Source organism: Peromyscus leucopus, chromosome 14 (genome assembly GCF_004664715.2).
Source record: "Peromyscus leucopus breed LL Stock chromosome 14, UCI_PerLeu_2.1, whole genome shotgun sequence".
Classification (NCBI taxonomy): Eukaryota; Metazoa; Chordata; class Mammalia; order Rodentia; family Cricetidae; genus Peromyscus; species Peromyscus leucopus.
In genome coordinates this window covers 78,808,682-78,832,144 of record NC_051075.1, presented here as the reverse complement: position 1 = coordinate 78,832,144, position 23,463 = coordinate 78,808,682, and the positions used below count along the sequence as shown (strand labels likewise).

General features: G+C 47.2%; 2 protein-coding genes across 3 annotated transcripts in view; one reads left to right on the top strand and one right to left on the bottom strand.

The window, feature by feature from the left end:
- LOC114703065 (cytochrome c oxidase assembly factor 8) overlaps window positions 1-16,202 on the bottom strand; it is a 29,648-nt gene extending 13,446 nt beyond the window's left edge. The window contains exons 1-3 of the mRNA XM_028883746.2: window positions 16,036-16,202; window positions 3,075-3,272; window positions 1,258-1,321 (exon numbers count right to left, since the gene is read on the bottom strand). Of these exons, the coding sequence (XP_028739579.1) occupies window positions 1,258-1,321; window positions 3,075-3,272; window positions 16,036-16,158 (385 nt within the window). The 5' untranslated portion in view covers window positions 16,159-16,202. The remainder of the gene's footprint in view (window positions 1-1,257; window positions 1,322-3,074; window positions 3,273-16,035) is intronic.
- A 14-nt stretch (window positions 16,203-16,216) lies between these two features.
- Bag5 (BAG cochaperone 5) lies at window positions 16,217-21,925 on the top strand. Of its 2 annotated transcripts, none has more exons than XM_028883744.2 (2): window positions 16,217-16,434; window positions 18,305-21,925. In XM_028883744.2, exon 2 carries the CDS (start codon window positions 18,330-18,332, stop codon window positions 19,671-19,673), a length of 1,344 nt encoding a protein of 447 aa, XP_028739577.2. In that variant the 5' UTR covers window positions 16,217-16,434; window positions 18,305-18,329; the 3' UTR covers window positions 19,674-21,925. The 2 variants fall into 2 exon arrangements, with proteins under 2 accessions (XP_028739577.2, XP_028739578.1); XM_028883745.2 differs by lacking the exon at window positions 16,217-16,434 and adding an exon at window positions 16,531-16,907.
- Window positions 21,926-23,463: the final 1,538 nt, after the last annotated feature.

Sequence of the window (23,463 nt, the reverse complement as noted above, 5' to 3'; positions counted from 1 at the left end):
CCTCCCGAAGCTATCCTGTGTTTTTCTTCTTGTCGTCTAGGTCACTCGTACTGGTATTTTCTTAATTCCTCTCTCCTCCACCTAAGAACCTTCAAAAGGTAAGAGCTGGACTCCCACACAAGGCCAGCCTGGTCTACAGAATGAGTTCCAGGACAGTCAGAGGAGCTATAAAGTGGGACCCTACCTCAAAAAACAAAGCAAACAAATAAAAAAGATCAGAAGCTGGGGAAAACTGAGAAGCTGCAGTGGACAGAGAATTAACAGGGGCCTGAACTTCAACAATTGTTACAAAACAGGGAAGCAAAATGCTGGGAAACACAGTTCCTCTGGCCTGATTCAGAGGAAGGCTATGAGACAGCTCTCTGCTTTCTGGCTTGAGAACAGACTCAGGAATCCAGGAAGAGCTGGGAAGATGGGAGGGTTGGGAGATTACAGAGGCCTCATGACCTTAGTCTGAAGTCACTCATCAGAAGGACAAAGGACTGTGCAGTCCAATGGCTGAGTGCTCACCTACAATGCTCAAGGCCCAGGCTTCCATTCCAGCACCATAAAGAAAGAAAATCAAATGAGAAAGGAAGACCTAAACTCTGACAGGCTGTGACATCACCTGAAGGAAGAAGAGAGAAGAGGGAGCCGGGAGCTGGTGGGAACCCTGATGGTACACATAGGTGTACACACACACACACACACACACACACACACACACACACACACACACACACGGGAAAGGAAGTTCCCGAAGGCCAGTGAGACAGCAAGTAAAGGTCACAGAGGCTGTCTGCCCCCTGCTTCCCCGTTAGGTGGAACTTCTAGCTCACCTCTGCTTGATCCAGAAAGCCCTACTCCTGTCTCTCTCCAAACGCCACCCACACAGAGAATCTCTGAACAAAGGGAAGGCACCAAAAAGCCCAGTTCTGCATTCTTGGGGGCTACTTGAAGTTGCCAGGCACTCAAATCCCCACCTAAAGCATTCAGCTTTTGTCGGTACTTGGGCACAAACCCAGCTTGTAGCAGACATGTCATCACCCCTTGTCTACAACCTATATAATCTCCCTGCTTTAGTTCGGGCGCGTGGCTTCTCTGGCCTCAATCTCTGGGATTGGAAAACTCACCCAGGAGTTGCTTTGCTCAAATAAACCTGTTGTCATACTCTTTCAATTTGACTTGATCTGGCCTACTGCACAGGCAGAGAAACCTGTTTTGCCCCTTCATTCAACAACCTTTCTTCCAACAGTAACACAGCACAAACGTACTAACCTGACTCGGTTCGCAGGACTGAGCCTTTAGCTTGCAGTCTTGAGCAAATGAATTCTTCTTTTTCCTGAAAGATGACCATCAGAACTCTCTTAGCCGGGCGTTTAGTACATGCCTGAACTCCCTGAACTTGAGGACTGGAGACAAGGGGGTCAGGTCAAGGTCGTCCTCAGCTACACGACTGAGCCCACCATGCCTACATGAGACCCTGTCTCAAAACATCAAAATAAGGAAAAAAATTAGCCGGGCGGCAATGGCACAGGCCTTTAATCCCAGCACTTGTGAGGCAGAGGCAGGTGGATATCTGTGAGTTCCAGGCCAGCCTGGTCTACAGAGCAAGATCCAAGACAGGCACCAAAACAACACAGAGAAACCCTGTCTCGGGGAAAAAAAAAAAAGAAACAAACAAACAAAAATTAAAACTGAGCGAACAACTCTCTTCTTAGCAAGAACGGTGGTGCATGCCTGTAACCCAGCTACTCAGGAGGCTGAGGCAGGAGTATGAAAGTATGAGGCACCATGGGCAACTTAACATGACTCCATCCCAAAGGCAAAAATTAAAGCGGGCTGGAATTGTAGCTCACTAGTAGAGCACCTGCCCAGTGCAAAGCCCTAGGTTTAATTCCATACCAAAAACAAAAGGAGAAAGACAGCATGTCTTTCCTAGCTTCCTGCTTCTCTCAGCTAGAGCACAATACTGAGAACTTTGTGGTAGATTTCCTGAGGAACATCACACCTCAAAGCCTACTTTTTAAAGATTTATTTTATGTATGTGTGTGTCTGTATGCACGCACAGTGCCTGAGGAGGCCAAAAGAGGGCACTGGACCCCTGGAACAAGAGTTACAGGTGTGAGCTGCCCTGTGGGTGCTGGGAACTGAAAATGGTCCTCTAGATGATCAGCCAGTGCTCTAACTGCTGAACCATCTCTCCAGCTGCCGTCAGAGCTTGTTTTAAGCCACTCAACCTGGTTAAGGTTTCTTGCTGGTATTGGAAACTTTCACATAACCCAGGATGGATTCAAACTTGATGTGTAGTAGAGACCAGCCTTGAATTCCCGATCCAGAGTGCTGGGATAGCAGGTGTGTGCCGCTACCACACCCAGCTTGAAAGAGGACTTGAAAACAAGATGTTCAATGCATTTGGGAAGTTGTAGCTACAGAATACAACAAAGAATCCATTTATATTTCCTTCTCCATTAGGATATTTACACTTGCTTCTCAGGCAGCTTATGAGTAAGTCACTAAAAATCTTGAACTCTCACCAGGCAATGATGGTGCGTGCCTTTAATCCCAGCCCTCAGGAGGCAGAGGCAGGCAAATCTCTGAGTTCGAGGACAGCTTGGTCTACAGAGAGTTCCAGGACAGCCAGGGCTGCACAGAGAAACCCTGTCTAAAAAATAAAAATAAATAAAATCATGAGCTCTCAGAAGTGACAACCTGTGACAGTGACTTCTCATGAACAGGAACACCATTCAGGACAGGAATCAGTCCTGGCCCTTTGCTACTTCTCTTCCCAGAAAGCCTCAAACTCTGTGACTTATGACTCGGCAAGGTGTCTTCCATACAGTTACACAATGGCTTAAAACAAAATTTTTTTTATTTATTTTGAGACAGGGTCTCACTATGTATCTCAGGCTAGTCTGGAGCTCACTATGAAGACCAGGCTGGCCTTAAACTAGAGATCCTCTTGGCTTTGACTCCCAGGTGCTGGGATTAAAGGAATGCATCAACACAAACAGAACAGGAGCAACATAAACGCTGGGGATTTAGCACCCCCAAGTGGTGAAGGTATTCTTCATGGACCTGAATCCCACACTTACCTTATTAAAACTCAAATTCTGGTTCGCCCAGAACTGCTGATTCCATTCTTGTGTTTCTTGTCTCAATTCTCTAAGCCTTTGTTCCAAGGGGGACTCGTTTTCAGGAATATGAAAATGAACTGGACGAAGGTTTGAATATTTATCTGGGGGTCCTATCCAATCATGGCAAGACTGTCTTGGAGGGCAGAATCTTGAGACCTTCAATGAAACACATGGGATTAACATGCAACTGAAGCCGAACCTGGTGTTATAAAATTAGCAGCCTGCATTTATTCAAGACCCCAGTTAGCTTGTTCTGTGGATTTATACTACAAAGTATCCAATCACTTTGCAAACAAAGTGCTATAGTACTAATTGTTTTGTTTTCCTTTTTGTTTCTTCAGACAGCATCTAACTATGTGGTCCAGGCTAGACTCACAGTCATTTTCCCTCAGCTAGCCTCCCAAGTGCTGGTATTAGAGGTAGACACTACCACACCTGGCTTAATAAATATTAACATCATTATACTGTTCACCAAACGATGCTAAAACAGTTCTACATCCTGACAGAGAAGGAGCCCAGGCCTAGGAGGCTGGCCTGTAACTCCAGCTAGGAAGCTGAAGCAGGATCAGAGTTTGAAGCTAGCCTGGACAATTCAGTAAGCACTGTTTCAAAATTATAAGTGTAATAAAAGAATAAAAGGACCAAGTATGTAGCTCAGTGGTAAGAGGGTTTGCCTAGCACTTCCAAGGCTCTTGGTTCTACCCCCAGTACATCTAAAAAAACAAAACAAAAGAAAAACTTACGTGTATAGGCGTGTATGTGTGTGCATGTATGTATACTTTGGTCTTCTGAAGATAACTACTAAGGTCAAGTGGTAGTGGCCCACGCCTTTAATCCCAACACTCAGGAGGCAGAGGCACAATGATCTCAGAGTTCTAGGCCAGCCTGGTCTAAGAGTGAGTTCTAGGATAGCCAGGGTTACACAGACAAACGCAGTCTCAAAAAACAAAAAACAAACATAAAATGGCCAGGCGGTGGTGGCGCACACTTTTAATCCCAGCACTCGGGAGGCAGAGCCAGGTGGATCTCTGTGAGTTCGAGGCCAGCCTGGTCTACAGAGCGAGATCTAGGACAGGCTCCAAAAACTACAAGAGAAAGCCTGTCTTGAGAAAAGAGGAAAAAAAAAATACCTAATGAAAAAAAATCTCTTAAGCACTGAGGAGGCAGAGGCAGACAGATATGCAAGTCTGATCTACACAGTGAGTCTCAGATTACTCAGGGCTACACAGTAAGACCCTGTCAAGAGTTAAATGGCAGCTGGAGAGATGGCTCAGTGACTAAAAGTATGTGCTGCTCTTTCAGGTGACCCGGCAACCTCATTCTGTGGTTCACAATCATCTGTAACTCCAGCTCCAAGGGAGCCAGACACCCTCTTCAGGACTCAGCAGACATGCACACGTCACATATATTTATTCACTAACAGGGTTTCTGCTGCTCCCCCGGCCCCAGTGCAGGAAGCCGGATCAAGCTGAAATGAAAAGTATAACAGGTGCATTGAGCAAAGCAACTTCCAGGTGGGTTCTCCAGAGGCCAGAGATTTTTGCCCCCAAACTATAGCAGGGAGATTTTATAAGCTGTAGGTGAGGGGTGATGATGTGTCCACCATAAGCTGGGTTTGTCCCCAAGCAGAGTCAAAAACTGAGCATTTAGACAGATTTGAGCTGCTGGCAACTCCAGGGGAGGAAGCAGTAGCAGCTGCCAAGAATGCAGAACTGGGCTTTTTGGTGCCTTTCCTTTGTTCAGAGATTCGCTGTGTGGACGGGGTTTGGAGAGGGGGAAGAGAGACAGACAGACAGACAGACAGACAGACAGACAGAGAAATGGGACTTTCTGAACTGTGCAGGGGGGAGCTGGAGGCTCCAACCAAACATTCATATACACATAAACAAATAAAAATAAATCCTTCAAAATCTTTTTTAAAATACAGCAATTATGTGCTTGTTAGGTCTAATTTATATGTTTATTATAATATCAATCATCTTTTATTTATTTTTATTTTATGGATATCGTTTTTCCTGTATATATATACTTGTGTGATGGTGTTGGATTCCCTGGAACTGGAGTTACAGAGAGTTGACAGCTACCATGTGGGTCCTGGGAATTGAACCCAATATCAACCATCTTAAAACAAAGGCTCTTCCTGCAAGTTCAAAATCAAGTCAGGAAAGATGGGGATAGAGCTCAGCAGTGCTACACACATGTTGGGCAAACACATGCCCAGCCCTCTGAAGCTTTTCCTATTTATTTATTAATTGTTGTAGTCGTAAAGATTGAAACCAGACTCATGCAAGTGTTTTGCTACATATTTGTTGTTGTTATTGTTTTCGACGCAGGGTTTCTCTGTGTAGTATTGGTGCCTGTCCTGGATTTCACTCTGTAGACCAGGCTGGCCTTGAACTCACAGGGATCCTGGCTCTGCCTCCCGAGTGCTGGGATTAAAGGCATACGCCACCACCGCCTGGCGCTACATTTTTGTTTTTGTTTTGTTTTTCGAGACAGGGTTTCTCTGTATAGCTTTGCGCCTTTCCTGGGACTCACTTAGTAGCCCAGGCTGGTCTCAAACTCACAGAGATCCGCCTGGCTCTGCCTCCCGAGTGCTGGGATTAAAGGCGTGCGCACAACCGCCCGGCCATATTTTTAATAGAAACAAAACAAAACAAGAATGATCTGGGCACTGGGCATAGTGCATGTCTGTGACTCCAGCACTTGGGAGGCTGAGGCAGACGCCTACTTATCCCTCTAAGTAAATACCATTACCATGGGGACCAGTTTTCCACACTGCCCTCACCTTTGACATTCTGCACCTCCGCCCATACTACTCCAGCCCACAGCCAAAGCAATCTCCCCTAAATGCTTTCTTTGAAAACCCTGCAGTGAGGCTAGAGATGGTCCAGTGGTTAACAGCACTTGGTGTTCTTCCACAGAACCCACATCCTGTTCCTAGTACTCCAGCTCCAGGTGGATCTGATTCCTCTGGCCTCTGTAGGTACCTGCACTGTTTGTACAAATGCCCATACTTGCGCACACACACAACACCTAATCCAAAATAAAAACATTTTAATTTTTTTTTTTTTGGTTTTTCGAGACAGGGTTTCTCTGTGTAGCTTTGCGCCTTTCCTGGAACTCGCTTTGGAGACCAGGCTGGCCTCGAACTCACAGAGATCCGCCTGGCTTTGCCTCCCGAGTGCTGGGATTAAAGGCGTGCGCCACCAACGCCCGGCACATTTTAATTTTTTAAGTTTATTTTTATGTGTAAGGTATTTTACCAGCATGCATGCCTAGTACCTGTAGAGGCCAGAAGACAGGTCAGATCCTTTGGAAATGGAGTTACAGGTGGTTGTGAGCAGCTATAAAGGTGCTGAGAATTGAACCTGGGTCCTCTGTAAGAGCAGCCAGTACTCTTAACCACCGAGCCACCTGGCTAACCATAATAGTTTTCTTTATTATTTGTTTTAATGGTGCTGGTATCAAACTCTGGACCCTACCCATTCAAGGCAAACACTCTTTCATTGAGCCTCAGTCCTAGCCCCCAGTGGCTTACCTTTGTGCACATATTGTGTACTTGTTTGTGTGGCTATGGACAGTTGGAGGTGTGAGCACCCATGCCTAAGCCACTGAGCGATCTCCCCAGCCCAGGCTTAACTCCCATAGACCACTCCACCACATGTGCCATTTTGGATGAGATTCTATCAACCCTAGTAGTCAGAAGTCTGCGTCAGGCGGCCTCCTTGATCATTTTCATCTCCTTTATTATTGAAATGGGGCCTCTCACTGAACCTGAAACTCATCAAATGGATAAGTTGGCTGGCCAGCCAACAAGCTTCATGGATCTGCCTGTCTCCATGTCCCCACCCACCACCAGGATTACAGGCATACTGGGTTTTCACATGGGTGTAAACCTAAGACTTCCTGCTTGTGTGGCACACACTTGGCCAATTAAGCCATCTCTCTAGCATTCCAAAGGCTTACTTTCCCCTTTCTTCGTGTGTGTTGGGGGGGGGGAGGAGGGGTGCACATTTGTGCACTGTCATGCAGAGGCCCAAGGTTGGCACTGGGTGTCTTCTCTTATTGCTCTCCACCTTGCACACTAACGCGGGGTCTCTCACTGGACTGAAGCTCAGTTTCAGCTATTCTGGGGAGCCAGCTTACTGCAGGGATCATCTCTGCTTCCCACGAGCTGGGATCACAGAAAGCCGTCACACTCACTCAAATTTCACATGGACTCTGGGGATCAGAACTCGGACCCCAGGCTTCTGCAGCAAGCCCCTCACCACTGAGCCGCCTCCCCAGGCCAGGCTGGCTCATATAGACCACTCCACCACACAGGGCAATTTTGGATGAGGCAGAATATTGGTGACTATGGGGTCCAGCCCCTCGACAGTCCCCTCCCAGCGTCCAGGAAGAATCTACAACCAGCTGATAATTAATCTTTGAAGAAAAGAAATGGATCTATGTACACGAAATTCCTTAGTCCATACACTTTATTATTCTGTCAGTTTTCTCTCTACAAGCTTATACTCTGCTCTCATTTTTTCTTTTGGTTTTGAGTCAGGGTTTCTCTGTGTAGCTTTGTGCCTTTCCTGGATCTCTCTCTGTAGACCAGGCTGGCCTCGAACTCACAAAGATCCACCTGCCTCTGCCTCCCAAGTGCTGGGATTAAAGCTGTGCGCTACCACCGCCCGGAAGTACTTTGCTCTCATTTTAAGCTCCTTTCTTGTCCAATTTTTCTATACATTTATCTGTTGTCCCCTCTAGGCTCTATTTAAATTCCTTCATCTAGTTCTGTCCCTTCTGGGTTCTCATCTATCTAGTTCTTTCCCCTATCAGCTCCTCTCCCGTCTCCTTCTCTCTCACCTGGCTCTTCCTCATCTTGTTCTTCCCCATCTGGCTCTTCCTCATCTTCCATCTCGTTCCTCTAGTCCTCTCTTCTAGCCCTTCAGTCTAGTTCTTCCCCATCTCAGTTTGTTCCTCTCAAGTTCTTACCCGTCTAGTTCTTCCATTCTCTTTTCTCCTCTCCATCCTCCCTTGCCCTGGGAGTCCCGGTATATATACACTTACAAGCAGTATTCCCTTAGCAGTGCAAAACCAGGCTTCCAGGGTCAAATGGAGGGGTGATAAGAATCACATAGGGAGGCAATAACTGTTAATTATCATTTGCAACCCCAAAGGGAGTGACCAATGGGGAAATGAATTAACCAAAGGCTAAATTCAGGTAATATCTAAGAAGAGGGCTCTTATGTGCTCAACTATAATCTTAAACGTGATTGGTAGAAAATGTTAAAAATCTATAAGTTGCTAGGTCAATGGGAGAAAATAAAACTGTCTTCTTTTTTCCTGTGGCTCCTATCTGTCCAAGCTATCTGCCATTTTTCTGCAGGGTCGGGGAAAGTGTGCTCAGTCGCTAGACAACCTATACAGCTAGATGCCTCTGGTGATAGTTAAAGGGAGATCTGGAACTAGAGGTAAGGTTTGGGAAAGGAGGAAGTAAAGCTTAATTGGCACATCTGCCAGGCCTTCTCAAACAGGTAGTCTGGATGCTTAAGTCTGTTCTTAGAGAGTACAAAGGTATCTCTGATAAGGTACTTTCCTCCATCTGGGGATGGACCTGGCCAGATGCTGCCAATGATAATTACAAGGAGGCTTGAACTGGGGTTCTGGTTAAGCATAGCTGTCAGCACAGAAAGTTATCTAAATATTCCTAGAAGTGGTTAGGTAAGTAGTTAAAGGTCTATAAAGTTAGTAAGGCTGTAAGAAAGGAGGGTCTGAGCTGAATTGTGTAAAACTATTACTTCATGTCCACCTGACCTAGGTGGTGTCTCCTTGTGGAATTTACCTTAAATCAGGAGACTTGCATGTGGACTGTTATTACTGTTAGTCCTTGAAAGTGGCTAAGGGAGATATCCGATTCTAGAGAAAGCCTTTCCTGAGGCTGTTCTCCAAATACCTGGAATGTGTGTGTCCAGAGAGTGGTCAGTCCACACTGTTAGCTCTTCTTAGGGAAAAATCAATTGGGAAAACTATGAAGGCACACATGATTTTCAGAACAGAACAGATGATATATAACAAGCCAAGTAACACCAAAAACTCCTTGGGATTTGGCTTCCTCTGGAGGAATTCCCTGATCCCTCCAGGTAGTGACTTTGCCATAACCAGCTGAGTTCTTATGATATGTTCCTGCTGCCCGCAGATGCAGAGGCAGGCAGGTCAGGGCTAGTGGGAGCAGCGGGAAGGTAAGCCTGGCCAGGGGAGACGGAGCACAGGGAGTGGTTAGTGCTGACACAGCCACTGCTGCTGAAGACCGCTGGACACTTCAGGAGCCCGGCACAGTCCACGCCCTGCAGCCCAGGCTGCCCTTCAACCCCTTGGCACGGTGGCTTCATTTTGCACTTCCTGCTCATAGCTTCAAACCCTTACAAGGAGCATTTTCTTTTCTTTTCTTTTCTTTTTTTTTTTTTGTTTGTTTTTGTTTTTGTAGACAGGGTTTCTCTGTGTAGCTTTGTGCCTTTCCTGGATCTCACTTTGTAGACCAGGCTGGCCTCACAGAGGATCCGCCTGGAACTCACAGAGATCCGCCTGCTTCTGCCACCCAAGTGCTGGGTGGCCACCAGCACTTTAAAGGCGTGCGCCACCACCGCCTGGCTACAAGGAGCATTTTCACTGTGTAGAAACATGCCCTTTTCTTAGAGACTCTATCCGCCTCAGAAAATGTTCAAAGAGCCACTCCATGTGCACCTTTAATCCCAGTACTCAGGAGGTAGAGGCAAGAATTCAGGCCAGCCCAGTCCACATAGCTAGTTGCAGAGTAGCTAGGGATATACAAGGAGACACTGTATCAAAAACAAAGGGCTGCCCCAGCAAGCACTGTTCTTCCTAACGGCCGCACAGCACAGTGAGCCTAAGGAGTGGCCAGCAGAGCAGTGGTTTCTTCAGACAGATCTAGTGGTGACAGATCACCTGCTTCCACAGATGGACCTGTGTAAGAAAAGTTCCAGTCGTCCTGTTTTGCATAATAACTTTAGAGATATTTATCTTTGACTATGATGGGTTAATTCCTCTGCTTTTGCTACATGAAAATACTTGTGTCTCTGTTCACCAAGCAGGTGCTATTAGGAAAGAAAGCAAGAGGCTTGGGGGAGAGAAAAACCTCTTTTGTAAAAGAAGCCACCCTTTGTAGAGTGAATAATTACTGTAATTGAAGTTCTTATAGTGTGAGAACATAATGCCTGGCTTCCTGAAACGTGGACAGGAGGGCTGTGCGTGGGAAGGGAGGCCATGCACCCTGCAGGGAGTCAGACAAGAATCCAACATGTGCGAGAGGCAGCCAGCCTGGCAGTCTTGCCCTGTTTCCCAGCTCCCTCCTCCCAGGCAGTGCCGTACAGCCTAAAGCCACAGTGGGAGACGGACAACAGGGCCTGGGCACACCTGCCAGAGGCTTCTCCATTTACAAGGCTCCTCTGAGACGAGAGCTCAAAGCCTGCACTGGAGTGAGGACCCCAGCCCCTACTGCATGAAGAAAGGTGCTATATAAACCAGCAAACCAAATTCAGCCGACACAAAGACTACCCCATCAGGCACGCAAAGCTTTAACACTAGAAAATCAACTGTCACAGAACCTCCTGCTATCTTGAATGCCATCTGCAAAGGAAAGCGCACATTAGGACCACAGTAGGTCTCTCCTCCCTGGAGTCCTCCATGTCTACTGCTTTATTATCTTTGTCTTTCCAGGTCCAGGTCTACTCTGCAGGTGGGCAGTGCACTGCAGTCTGTCTTAGTTGTCCAGGTCCAGCTCTACTCTGCAGGTGGGCAGTGCACTGCAATCTGTCTTAGCTAGGGTCACTACTGCTGTGACAAAACGCCATGACCAAAATCAACTTGGAAAGGAAAGGGTTTATTTCACTCACAGTTCCATGTGACAGTTCATTATCAAAAGCAGTGAGGGCAGAAACATGGAGGCAGGAGCTGATGCAGATGCCACAGAGGGATGCTGTTTACTGGCTTGCTCAACCTGCTTTCTTATAGAACCCAAGACCACCAGCCCAGGGATGGCCCCACCTACAATGGGCTGGGCCCTCCCCCATCAATCACTAATTAAGAAAATGTCCTACAAGCTTGCCTACAGCCTGATCTTATGGGGGTGTTTTCTTAATTGCAGTTCCCTCCTCTCATTTGACTTTAGCTTGTATCAAGGTGACATAAAACTATCCAGCACACTGTCTAAAGATCTTATTGGTGGCTTTTTCCAACTCCCATGCCTCCTAAGAACTAGGCACCCTAGAGGTACTGTCTTCAAGGGGCCCAGTCTCCAGGTACAGGCTGTGTAAACTCCTTCTGCGTTCTCTAGAGGTGGAGGAAGTGGTGGCTACAGTAATATAGTAAGGTTTTGCAGGAATCCACATTTGGTGTGGGGGTGGGGCAGCCTGTTTTTCCTGCACTGCTACCTTCAGACACTAAGAAACACAAATGACCATATGAAGCCCTGCCTCCACAGTCACCTGTGTGTGCTAAGTAGTCCGTACCCCTGGCACCACAGGGACCCACACAGGAAATGCCAGTCATTACTAGACACAAGACTCCATTGATACTTCAGCAACAACATATCGCAGGGTATGGTTTTCAAAAATGCAGAGGTGGCTTCATCAAGCGCCCCATCTGTGTCTGTGTGCAGTATTTCAAGTTGTCCTTTGCTACCTCTAAAAGTTATCAAAATGTCAGTTTGGGAGGCAACTAGGCAGTGGGACCGAGTCCTGTGCTCATTGCATGAGTTGGCTGTTTGAAACCTGGAGTTTATGCAGGCAGGGACACTTGGCTCAATCTGGGAGGAAGAGACTGGACCTGCCTGGACTGAGTCTACCAGGTTGATCACAGTCCTCGGGGGAGGCTTTGCCCTGGAGGAGGTGGGAATGGGGGGTGGGCTGGGGGTAAGGGGAGGTGGTGGGAGGGGGGAGAATAGGGGAACCCGTGGCTGATATGTAGAACTGAATGGTATTGTAAAATAAAATAAAAACTAAAAAAAAAAAAAAAAAAAGTTATCAAAATGGCCTGTTCTTTGAAAACTCAGGCCCAAAGGTCTAGAATGGTGGGTGGCAGTAGAACACACCTTTAATCCCAGCTCTTAGGAGGCAGAGGCAGTCAGATCTCTGTGAGTTCAAGGCCAGCCTGGTCTACAGAGCAAGATCCAGGACAGGCACAGAGAAACCCTGTCTCAAAAAAACAAAAAAACAAAAATAAAAAAATAAAGGTCCGGAATGTTCTCCTAGTTGCAGAAAAATTTAAACCACAATAAACAATCCTCAGAATAGAAAAAGGAAGGCTTTCTGTTGTTGTTGTTGTTAGGGTTTCTCTGTGTAGCTCTGGCTGTCCTGGAGCTCACTCTGTAGACCAGGCTGACCTTGAACTCAGAGATCCACACAATCTCTGCCTCCCAAATGCTAGGAATAAAGGCATGCACCACCACTGATCAGCAACATTTTATGAAGTTAAAAGTGACTTTTTTGTCTTGAGAAAGAGTTTCATATAGCCTCAGGTTGTATGTAGCTGAGGCTAGCTTTGAACTGTTTCTCCCCCTTTAGATTCCTGAGTGATAGGATTATCTGCATGAACCACTATACCTGGCAGACTACCATTTTTGAGGAATGCCACAGCAGTAAATACACATCATGTCAACAGACCTGCTGAGTGTATAATTATTCAGTTTTTTCTTTTGTAAATGATGTAAATGGTGTGGAAGTCCTATATCTTATCAAACTTTTACCCCTTGGGCTGGAGAGATGGCTTGGTGATTAAGAATACTTAGCTGTGCCGGGTGATGGTGGCGCACGCCTTTAATCCCAGCACTAGGGAGGCAGAGGCAGGCGGATCTCTGTGATTTCGAGGCCAGCCCGGTCTCCAAAGCGAGTTCCAGGAAAGGCACAAAGCTACACAGAGAACCCCTGTCTCGAAAAGCCAAAAAAAAAAAAGAATACTTAGCTGCTCTTCCAGAAGACCCAAGTTCAATTCCTAGCACCCAAAAGGGGGCTGCAGTAGTATGAATGTAACAGGCCCCCATAAGCTCACAGGGAATGGCACTATTGGGAGGTGTGGCTTTGTTAAGAGTAGATATGGCTTTGATGGAGGAAGTGTCACTGTAGAGGAGGGCTTTGAGGTAACACACACACACACACACACACACACACACACACACACACAAACACACACACCCCCGCACGAGTGCACGCTCCCAGTATCTGAGTCCAATTCCTGTCACCTGAGCAAGATATAGAACTTTCAACTACCTCTCCAGCACCACGTCTGCCTGCTTGCCGCCATGTCCCACCATGATGATAATGGACTGAATCTCTGAACTATAAGCTACCCTATTAAATGTTTTCCTTTATAAGAGTTGCTGTGATCATGGTGTCTCATAGCAATAGAGACTGTAAGACAGGGGCTGACTACCATCTATAACTCCAGTTCAAGAGGAGCCAACACACTATTCTAGTCTCTGCATTTACACACAGGTAAAACACCTATGCACATAAAATAAAAATCTTTAAAAATAAATAAATAATAATAATAAACATTAAAAATTCACCCCCTGGCAGGGTATGGTGATGTAAGCCTTTAATCCCAGCACTCAAGTGGCAGAGGCAGATGGATCTCTGTCTGAGTTTAAGGCTGGCCTCGTCCACAGAGTGAGTTCCAGGACAGCCAGGGCTACATAGAGAAACTCCTGTCAAAAAACAACAAGAAAAAACTCAAAACAAAACAACAACAAAATCCCCCCTTAATGATATAGCTCAGTCCCTAGAGCTGCATAACCCTGCCTGGTGGACACCTTAGGGTACTGGGAAGATAGAGACAGAGATGAGGAGGTCAAGGTCATCCTCAGCTACACAGAAAGTCTGAGGTCAACCTGGGATACACAAGACTGTGTCAAAGACAAAACTCAAAAGCAACGAATACAAAGAAACCAGAAATGAAGTTCTGTTACGTAGGTACCAACATATGGGTCTCCTTAAAGCAAGACAGCTAAAGAAAGACATGCAGAATAAGCTAGTATAACATTTATTTAATTGAAAAGCTTTGCAATGTTCCTTTTTGAAAACCTTTGTGCCGGGCGGTGGTGGCGCACGCCTTTAATCCCAGCACTCGGGAGGCAGAGCCAGGTGGATCTCTGTGAGTTCGAGGCCAGCCTGGGCTACCAAGTGAGTTCCAGGAAAGGCACAAAGCTACACAGAGAAACCCTGTCTCGGGGGGGGGGGGGGGGGGGGGGGAAGAAAACCTTTGTTTGTTTTTGATTGTTCAAGATAGGGTTTTTTTTTTGTTTTTTTTTTTTTTGTTTGTTTTTTTTTTTATGTAGATCTTGCTCTGTTGACCAGGCTCACCCCAAACTCAGAGATCCTTCTGCTTCTGCCTCCCAAATGCTGGGATTAAAGGCAGCTGCCATGCCCAGCTGCAATGTTACTTTTTAGACTTGTTTTTTACAAAGTGTCTTTGCAAGGCAACAATCTATCTTACAATCATTTAATAGCTCAAGAGACAAGAAAGTATTAACACATAAATTGCCCTTAGGCAAAACTGCTTTCTTTTGTGCCACTTAGTATTTATCATAATGGGACAGTTAGAGCCTAAATACAGCACAGGTAGTCGATGGAGAATTGGGCAGGTTCTGGAGCGTTCCCAGCCACGGTCATCCCCACAGCTGCTTTCCAACGGGTGAACATCACAGGTGTGCCATCTGGACTCAGACCCTGGGTTAGATTTACTTTTTGTTTTGTTTTATTTGAGACAGGGTCTCGCTTTGTAGCACTGGCTCCCCTGAAGTTGCTATACAGAGCAGCCTGCCTTGTGAGTTAGAGGCGTGCAAGACTCTTCAAAGATTTCTCCTTGTTGATCTTTTTTTCCAACATTAGTTCACCAAATTGGCTGGGGAAGGTCAGGCAAAATGGCTCAGAGGGTAGAAGCATCTCATGTGAAAGCCTAAGTTCCACTCCCAGAACCTACCATGGAAGGAGTGAAAGTTCTCCAGAAAGTTGTCCTCCCAACTCCACAGCATACATATCACACACAATTTTTTTTTTAAAGTAAATGAATGAATGCTAGGGTAAACTCTCACCCTGAGAAAATTCCTAGCCGAATTACATTTTTCCCTCCCAAAGCATATTCAGACACCCATTTTGTTTTTTCTGCCCAAGGACTATATAGTTCTATTTTCTAGAGAGAGTGAAGGCTTGTTTGTTTCTTGTGCCAGGGAACTGAGCCAGAGGTTGGAAGCCTAGGTAACAAATCTAAACTGTGGACTTGACAGAACTTCAAAGGCATAGCTATAATAGGTATGTGTTAAGAGACACAGCATAACAGAAATGAAAATTCACACAGCAACCACATTTTGCAATTCTTAATTATCTCCTTTTTTTTCTATCCTCCCTTAATTATTGCTCTCTGTCATTAGCCTGATGGCAAATGAAGTGTTAGCAGCCATGTGCCCTGTTTAATGTTTTATCTGAAGCCTTCCGTAGTCAACATTTTCATCTGACTGATAGACTCAAGACCTAGGCCTCCGTTAAACAAAACATCCACTCCCCATGAAGTGCAACTGGTTAAAAATAAAACAAAAGAACAACAACAAAACTGCTGCCGTTCTTTCTCGTTGCAGACACACACACTGGATCTTTGACGTTGCGTGCACATTTGCAAACCACGTGAAGTCTACAAAAGCGGGAGCCACCGCTTTAGGATGAACACTAATCTTAAGGAAGCAACACTGAGAAAATACACACTTCAAGAGTTGATTAAATACAAATAGTAATTAACTTCGGGAATAAGCAAGGCTCGCACTCTCCATAGCGGGTCCATGATCAGCCCGCGGGGCTGACGCAGGCGTCGTGAGGGATGCTCAGAGGCCTCCCTCCCGACCAGCGTCCCCGGGCGTCCCGCTTACCCGGCTGGACGCAGCATCCCTGCGCTCTGTACCGCGTTCACGGGCCAGCCGACCAACGCCGCCGGAGAAGGAACGGCAGAGAGGCGGGCGGAGCGCTTTGCTTCCGGGCCGCAAGGCCGCCATGGCCGGCGCGCCCTAGATGTCGCGACGCACGGCAGAATCGCGGCAGGGGAAAGGTCGGCTTTACGGCCAGCGTCGCAAAGGCTGCGGCGACGCGCGGCGAGGCCGACCGTGCACATTCCCGGAGAGGCCGCGGCGGCGGCGGCGGCGGCGGCTCTCGCACCGGACGAGGCGAGGCCAAGTGTTCCCCGGGCTCGGAGCTGCGTGGCCGGCTCTGCGAGGGCGGTGGCAACGCTGCGGAAGCGGAGGGCAAAGGGCGCGATGGCGCGAGCGGCCCAGGTGAGTGCGGCGCGGGGGCGCGAGCTTCGCTTCTCCCCCGGCTCGGGCGCTTTGCCGCCCCCGCGGCGCAGCCCCGCGCCCGCCCGCGCCCATTGTGAGGTCAGGCGGCGGCGCGTCGGGGCCGGCCGAGACGCCCGGGAGCGGCCGCCGCGGCCAGTAGCTGCCGCCGCCTCCGCCGGCCCCTTCACCGGCTGCCCGGGTCAGACCTAACCGGGAAGGGCGAGGGGGATGCCGCTGGGGGCCCCGCTCCGGTGCCGCTCCCCGTGACGGGCCGACCTCCCACCTCGCCGCCCTCCGCGGCAGCCAAGACCGCCGCCACCTAGACCTCCCCGGGGCCAAGCGGGGCCAAGCGCTACGAGGGCCAGGCTTGGACCCTGCCCGGGGGCTGAGTTCTGTGGTCTGCCCGCCGGAAGTGAGCTGTTGGACAGAAACCCGAGAGCGTGGGAAATGTCTCTAAGCACGTTTACGGGGAGGCGAGTGACCGAGTTAATCGCAGTTATGACGTTTTTGCGGGGCGGGGGCGGGGGGGGATTGGAGTCAAGGGCGAGGACTTGGGTGTTGCTTAGTTCCCCTTTTTGAAAAGTAAAAGGTTGGCCCCCTGGCAGAATGGTACCCCTGTGAGTTTGGAAGGGTACCCTGCCGGTGTCCAAAACTAGTGTAGGATGATGCGATCTAAGGAAATGGTGTCGCTGCTAACCTGACGGTTTGGCTAGTATGAAAGTGTATGCAGCTCACTCTCATAGTTGGAGATAGAATTCACAGGCCCAGACATCCACCCCAGACTGGACCCTTGAGTAACTTCTGTCTGTTCTTAAAATCCCTGCCGTGTTCCCGTTTTTGTTTCGCTTTTGCTTAATGCTAAATGGTTAATGGTTTTACCAAGTAGCCCAGGCTGGTCTTTGAACTCATAATTCTCTTATCTCCCTCGGGCTGGGTATGTAGGCATACAGTGTACACCCAGCTTGGATTGTTTTGGTCCTGTTCAACTGTTTTCAGGAGAGGGAGTTGACATGTCCCATCTTCTCTTTCCTCAAGTATGTCTTTTAAATCTATAAGATGACAAAACCGTGTGTTTTGGTGCGTGCCCAGGTGCCAGAGTTCAGCCTGCCCGCTCATCCCCACCCCCGTCATTTCTGTGGCGTCCTTCCACTTTGTTTTTTGAGGCAGGACTTCTCGTTGTCCTGAAGCTTCTCAATTAGGCTGGGCTAGTTGGCCAGTAAACCAGAGATCCCTCTATCTCTGCCTTCCAGGCACTGGCAGTATAAGTGAGCACCATCTTGCCTGGCTTTTATATTTTATTTTATGTGCATTGGTGTTTTACCTGCGTGTGTGTGTGTGTGTGTGTGTGTGTGTGTGTGTGTGTGTGTGTGTGTGCCTGCCTGTTGCCTGTAAAGGCCAAAAAAGGGAATCAGATCCCCTGAACTGGAGTTACAGGTGGCCAAGAGCCGACATGTGGGTGCTGGGAATTGAACCTTGTCCTCTGGAGAGCATCAAATGCTCTTAGCCACTGAGCCCTTTCTCCAGCCCCTTCCCTGGCTTTTTTAGGTGTGTTCTGGAGCTCCAGCCTGGGCACTTGACTGACAGCCATCTCCATAGCCCCAACCAGTCCTTTTAACAATGGGCCTTTTAGCCAGGCAGTGGTGGCGCACACCTTTAATCCCAGCACTTGGGAGGCAGAGCCTGGTGGATCTCTGTGAGTTCCAGGCCAGCCTGGTCTACAGAGCTGGATAGGATAGACACCAAAACTACACAGAGAAACCCTGTCTTGAAAAACCAAAAAAAAAAAGTGTGCCTTTTAAAAGCGAGTTTAGAATGGGTTGATCATATTATCCTGCAAAGACTGTAATAAGTTACTCTTGCCATCTTTCAGTGCTTGTGAAACTGAACACAGAAGTATGGATATGGGAAACCAGCACCCTTCCATTAGTAGGCTTCAGGAGATCCAAAGGGAAGTAAAGAGTATAGAGCCTCAAGTGGTGGGCTTCAGTGGCCTGTCGGATGACAAGAATTACAAGAAACTGGAGAGGATTCTGACGAAACAACTTTTTGAAATAGATTCTGTAGATACAGAAGGAAAAGGAGACATTCAGCAAGCTAGGAAGAGGGCAGCCCAGGAGATAGAACGCCTTCTCAAAGAGCTAGAGCAGAATGCAAACCACCCACACCGCATTGAAATCCAGAACATCTTTAAGGAAGCACAGGCCCTTGTGAAAGAGAAGATTGTGCCCTTTTACAGTGGAGGCAACTGTGTGACTGACGAGTTTGAGGAAGGCATCCAGGACATCATTCTGAGGCTCACACATGTTAAAACCGGAGGGAAGATCTCCTTGCGGAAAGCAAGGTACAACACACTAACCAAGATCTGTGCAGTGCAAGAGATCATTGAAGACTGCATGAGGAAACAGCCTTCCCTGCCCCTCTCTGAGGACGTGCATCCTTCGGTTGCCAAGATCAATTCTGTGATGTGTGAAGTGAACAAGGCCAGAGGCACTCTGATCGCACTTCTCATGGGCGTGGACAGCACGGAGACTTGCAGGCACTTATCGTGCGTGCTGTCAGGGTTGATGGCTGATCTAGATGCTTTGGATGTGTGTGGGCGTACAGAGATCAGGAATTATCGGAGGGAGGTGGTAGAAGATATCAACAAATTACTGAAATATCTGGATTTAGAAGAGGAAGCTGACAATACGCATGCATTTGACCTGGGACAGAACCACTCCATTCTAAAAATAGAAAAGGTCCTCAAGAGGATGAGAGAAATAAAAAACGAACTTCTCCAGCCTCAGAGCCCTCCTGAATTGTGTCTGAGCTCCAAGACAGAACTTCAGGGCCTGATCGGACAGCTAGATGAAGTGAGTCTTGAGAAAAACCCCTGCATCCGGGAAGCCAGGAGAAGAGCCGTGATTGAAGTGCAGACCCTGATCACGTACCTGGACCTGAAGGAAGCCCTCGAGAAGAGGAAGCTGTTCCCTTGCGAGGAGACCTCCCCACACAAGGCTGTGTGGGGTGTCCTTGGAAACCTGTCAGAGATCCAGGGCGAAGTCCTCTCGTTTGGTGGAAACCGAACTGATAAGAACTACATCCGTCTGGAGGAGCTACTGACCAAACAGTTGCTGGCCCTGGACGCCGTTGACCCCCAGGGAGAAGAGAAGTGTAAGGCTGCCAGGAAGCAGGCTGTGAAGCTGGCCCAGAACATCCTCAGCTACCTTGACATGAAGTCTGACGAGTGGGAGTACTGACGACCAGGGGCCGATCTCGCTGCCGATCTCGTTCGCACTTTCTCTGCTTCTAGAGAGCTCTCAGCTCGTGGGGCCTGAATGTAATTTCTATGTGCATATCCAATCTCAGTATTTATGATTTAATCAAATTATATTCAGTATTTCTGCTGCTTTTGATGTTGCAAAACGAATATCATTATAGCACATTAACTTTTCCATCTGGTTCATTATCCTACAGTGTGTGATTTGTGTTGATTTTGTGTTTTTAATGGGAACATGAAAAGAGCAGCATTCCTAATGTTTAAATGAGTTGTGCAAGCATTAAATGCAGAATTTGAGAGTCTAACTCCAGCTAAACTACGAGGAGGAGGGAACTCGGGCTGAACGGGGATAAAGTCCAAGCGCAGACACAGTACACTAGTACACTAGACAAAGCGGGGCCTTTCTAAGTTACAAGGCTGAGTAGTCCTTTATTTTATGGGTGGGGTTTTGTTCAGATGGTCTGTTTTTTTCATAAACATTTTTGCTTGAAAAAAACCTTCTCCTAGGCTTTTCATTTTAGAGGGGGGAATCTTGTGTACAGCACCAAAAAAAAAAAAAAAAAAATTAATGAAACCTAACAACCAAAAATTTGAGACTGCTTGAGGAAGGGAAAAAAATCAGCTATTCGATAACTTCAAGTCATTTTTGCTTGTGAGGTCTCAACTAAAATTCTCCTTCTTAGTTAATAAGAATGAAGCCAGTGGACCTTTAGAGAGCTGTAACCGGAGGATGAAACCTGTCGTGTCCAGTGTCAGGTCACCAAAGCTGACGAGGAACATCTACCTGTAGCAGAAATGAGATGGATTCCTCTGACAGTCACAGCTATGAAACAGACATGCTGTTAAACATGACATTTACACAGTGATGCCAGAGACTGTTGGTCATCCAGGGGGACCAGGTCTCTGCAGCTGTCAGAGGTGACTGCTGCTGGCATCCTAAACATTGCTTGTACCTACTTGGAGTGAGGCTATGGGGTACCTAATGATATTGACATGAGGACCCTTCTTTTGCCTGAAAATTAATTATAGCCCGTCCGGTATATAAAGGGTTTTATTATTTGTTTTATCCTTCTGTTAAAGGGCATGTGTGTTTCTGTGACTATTTTCTAAGTAGCCAACTTTACGGTTGTCTATTAATGTAAACAGGAACTCCCCAAAATTCTGCAGTGTCTTGACAGTATCCCAGCATCGTGACTAATAGACCTCATTCCATGTCCTCGTTTCATTACAAGATCCTGTGAGAGCCAACCTTTTCAACTCTGGTGAGTTGTGTTGGGCTTTGTTTGTTCGTTTGATTTGTTTTGTTTTGTTTTTTTTGTCATTCTCTGTGCCCCCCCCCCAACACACACAATATTAATTTGAAAGCTATGCAAGGAAATTCTCTTTAAACAGCTAAAGTATGACCGATGAGTGAGTTAGCTTAAGTGCACCATCTCAGAACAGTAGGTCCCCAGGGCTTCCGGCAATGAGTCCTCCCCACTAGAGTCACTGGAATCCTCCATCGGCCTGAGCCGTGTGATAACTGGTCCTGTGTCGTGACTTTAGACCGCCCTTCAAGTCAGACTGCAGGTTTTTAAATTGAACTCTCTGGGGAGTTCATGAAAGTCATTCAGTTACGCCTTTCCCCGGGTTACTTAATTCTTTAACTTTGTTTCTTAAAGTTACACGTTTGCCTTTCCTCTCAGAGTATCCATTGTCCTGTTGAAGCAGATTTTCTCTTTAAAGTGGTTTTCTGTGACTTGCTAAGACACCCCACCCCCACTCCACCCGCCAGTGGGATTTCCACGTGGATTCTTTGGGTCCTGGAGGTGGTCACATGACTTTGTGTGGCTGTTGGGAGAGGCTTTGTCTCCTGTTACAGTTCCTTGGACCCAATTATCTCATATAAAGAACAGTAGCAAAGTTGAGACTGATTTCCTGTCCCTCTTGGGACCCGTGTGTGTCACTGTGGGCCGCTTCCTGGACTTTTTGACCTGGGCTCACCACTGTAGTAGTTTCATGGGCATGTGTGAAGAAGCAGCTGCGGGGAAAACCTGTTTCCTGGAGAAGCCAGGCCTTGGTCGGCATTAAAGCATGCCAGCCCTGTTTCTGAAAAGAAGGAAGTGGCTGGGAACATTCACCATCTTCCCTGAAATTTGGATAGCTTTGCCTTCAGTTCATTCTCTGTCCACCTAGATGAAAGTCTTGTGACAAAGTCACTGTTAAAATAAATGGAACAAATGTGTATACTCAGTCCAGTTCAATGCTTTATTTTGCTAAAGATGCCTAGAGATTAGCTGTAGTTCCACCAGTTTTTCTCATTTAATTTTTTTTCTTCCTGTTTCTAATTTGTAGCTGGCTTTGAACTCCTGACCTTCCTGCCTCCACACCCAAGTGCTGGGATCACAGGTGTTCCCTGTCACACTTGGCTTCTTTCGGCTTTAATGCAATGTCCCCTGGGTGGTGGTTTTTTTGTTGTTGTTTTTTGTTTTGTTTTTGAACCTCAGCTAATTCTATACATGCAGGTTGTTTTTGTTTTGGTTTTTGAGGCAGTTTCACTACGTAGCCCTGGCCTGCTCACACTTGCTGTAATCCTTCTGCCTCAGCCTTGAGAAGACTAAGATTATCAGTGTATGCCACCAGAGCTGATAAAGGCCTTGCCATTTTTAACTGATTGGATATTTTCCCTAAAGAATTGCAGAAATGGGGACTGGAGAGATGCCTCAGTAGTTAACTACTGGATCAACTCCCAGCACCACATGGCAGCTCACAACTGTCTGTAACTCCAGCTCCAGGAGACCCAACACCATGGCAAAACACCAGTGCACATAAAATAAAAATAAAGAATTGCAGAAACAAGCCGGGCAGTGGTAGCACACGACTTTATTCCCAGCACCAGGGAGGCAGAGGCAGGAGGATCTCTGTGAGTTCAAGGCCAGCCTGGTCTACAGAGCTCGTTCCAGAACAGCCAAGGTTACACAAATAAACCCTGTCTTCAAAAAACAAAAACAAAGTTGCAAACATTTCCCCATGATTTTGATGTGTAATCTGTAATCCAGAAGTGTCTCCAGCACACTAGTTCCTACCTCATCATTATTAACCATGTGACCATTGTATTAGGGTGTCTGAAAAATTCAGTATTCTCTTGACAGACACTTTAGGTTCACCCTTAATTATTACTGAAATAAAACAAAGCTCTTACTCTTGGTGTGGAAAAAGGATATGAATCCAAAGTGTGTGTTGTGTTCTCTGTTGACCTCTACCTTCTACCTTGTCGCCTCATGTTTTGTGTGACTTTGGGAAGGAGCCCTTTATGCCCTGGTGCGCCAGGCAACTCCTTAAGAGTTACCATAGTACTGTATGGAGGTAATGGCCTTGGCTAGGTCCCTAGACCTCAGGGCTTAGGATGGGCCTGGCACCCTGCCCCTTTGTTGCATAGGAGTTGACCTTGTGAAAATGAGAAGGGGTTGCAAGATCTGGTCTAGAAAGATCATCTTCCTGAGGAAAATCTCAGTTACACTGCAGGCTACTACAGAGCCTGTCTGTGCCCCCCAAAACATGCCGCACACCCCCACACCAGTGGGAGAGTGGGCTCTGGCCTTGGCCCAGGTGTCCACCCGAGCAAGTGCTGGCTATTCTGTCCAGAATCAGCTATACAGTAGTGGTTCTCACCCTTCCTAATGCTGAGACCCTTTACTACAGTTCCTCATGTTGTGGTGACCCCAACCATAAAATTATTTTTGTTGCGACTTTATAACTAGTTTTGCTACCATTATGGATCGTGATGTAAA

What these genes read in the sequence shown, in the direction of transcription:
- Bag5 (XM_028883745.2), top strand. Translation starts at nt 16,882, where the DNA reads ATGTCTCTAAGCACGTTTACGGGGAG. An exon ending in CTAAGCACGTTTACGGGGAG is followed by an intron (nt 16,908 to 18,304) that starts GCGAGTGACCGA and finishes GCCATCTTTCAG; the next exon opens with TGCTTGTGAAACTGAACACA.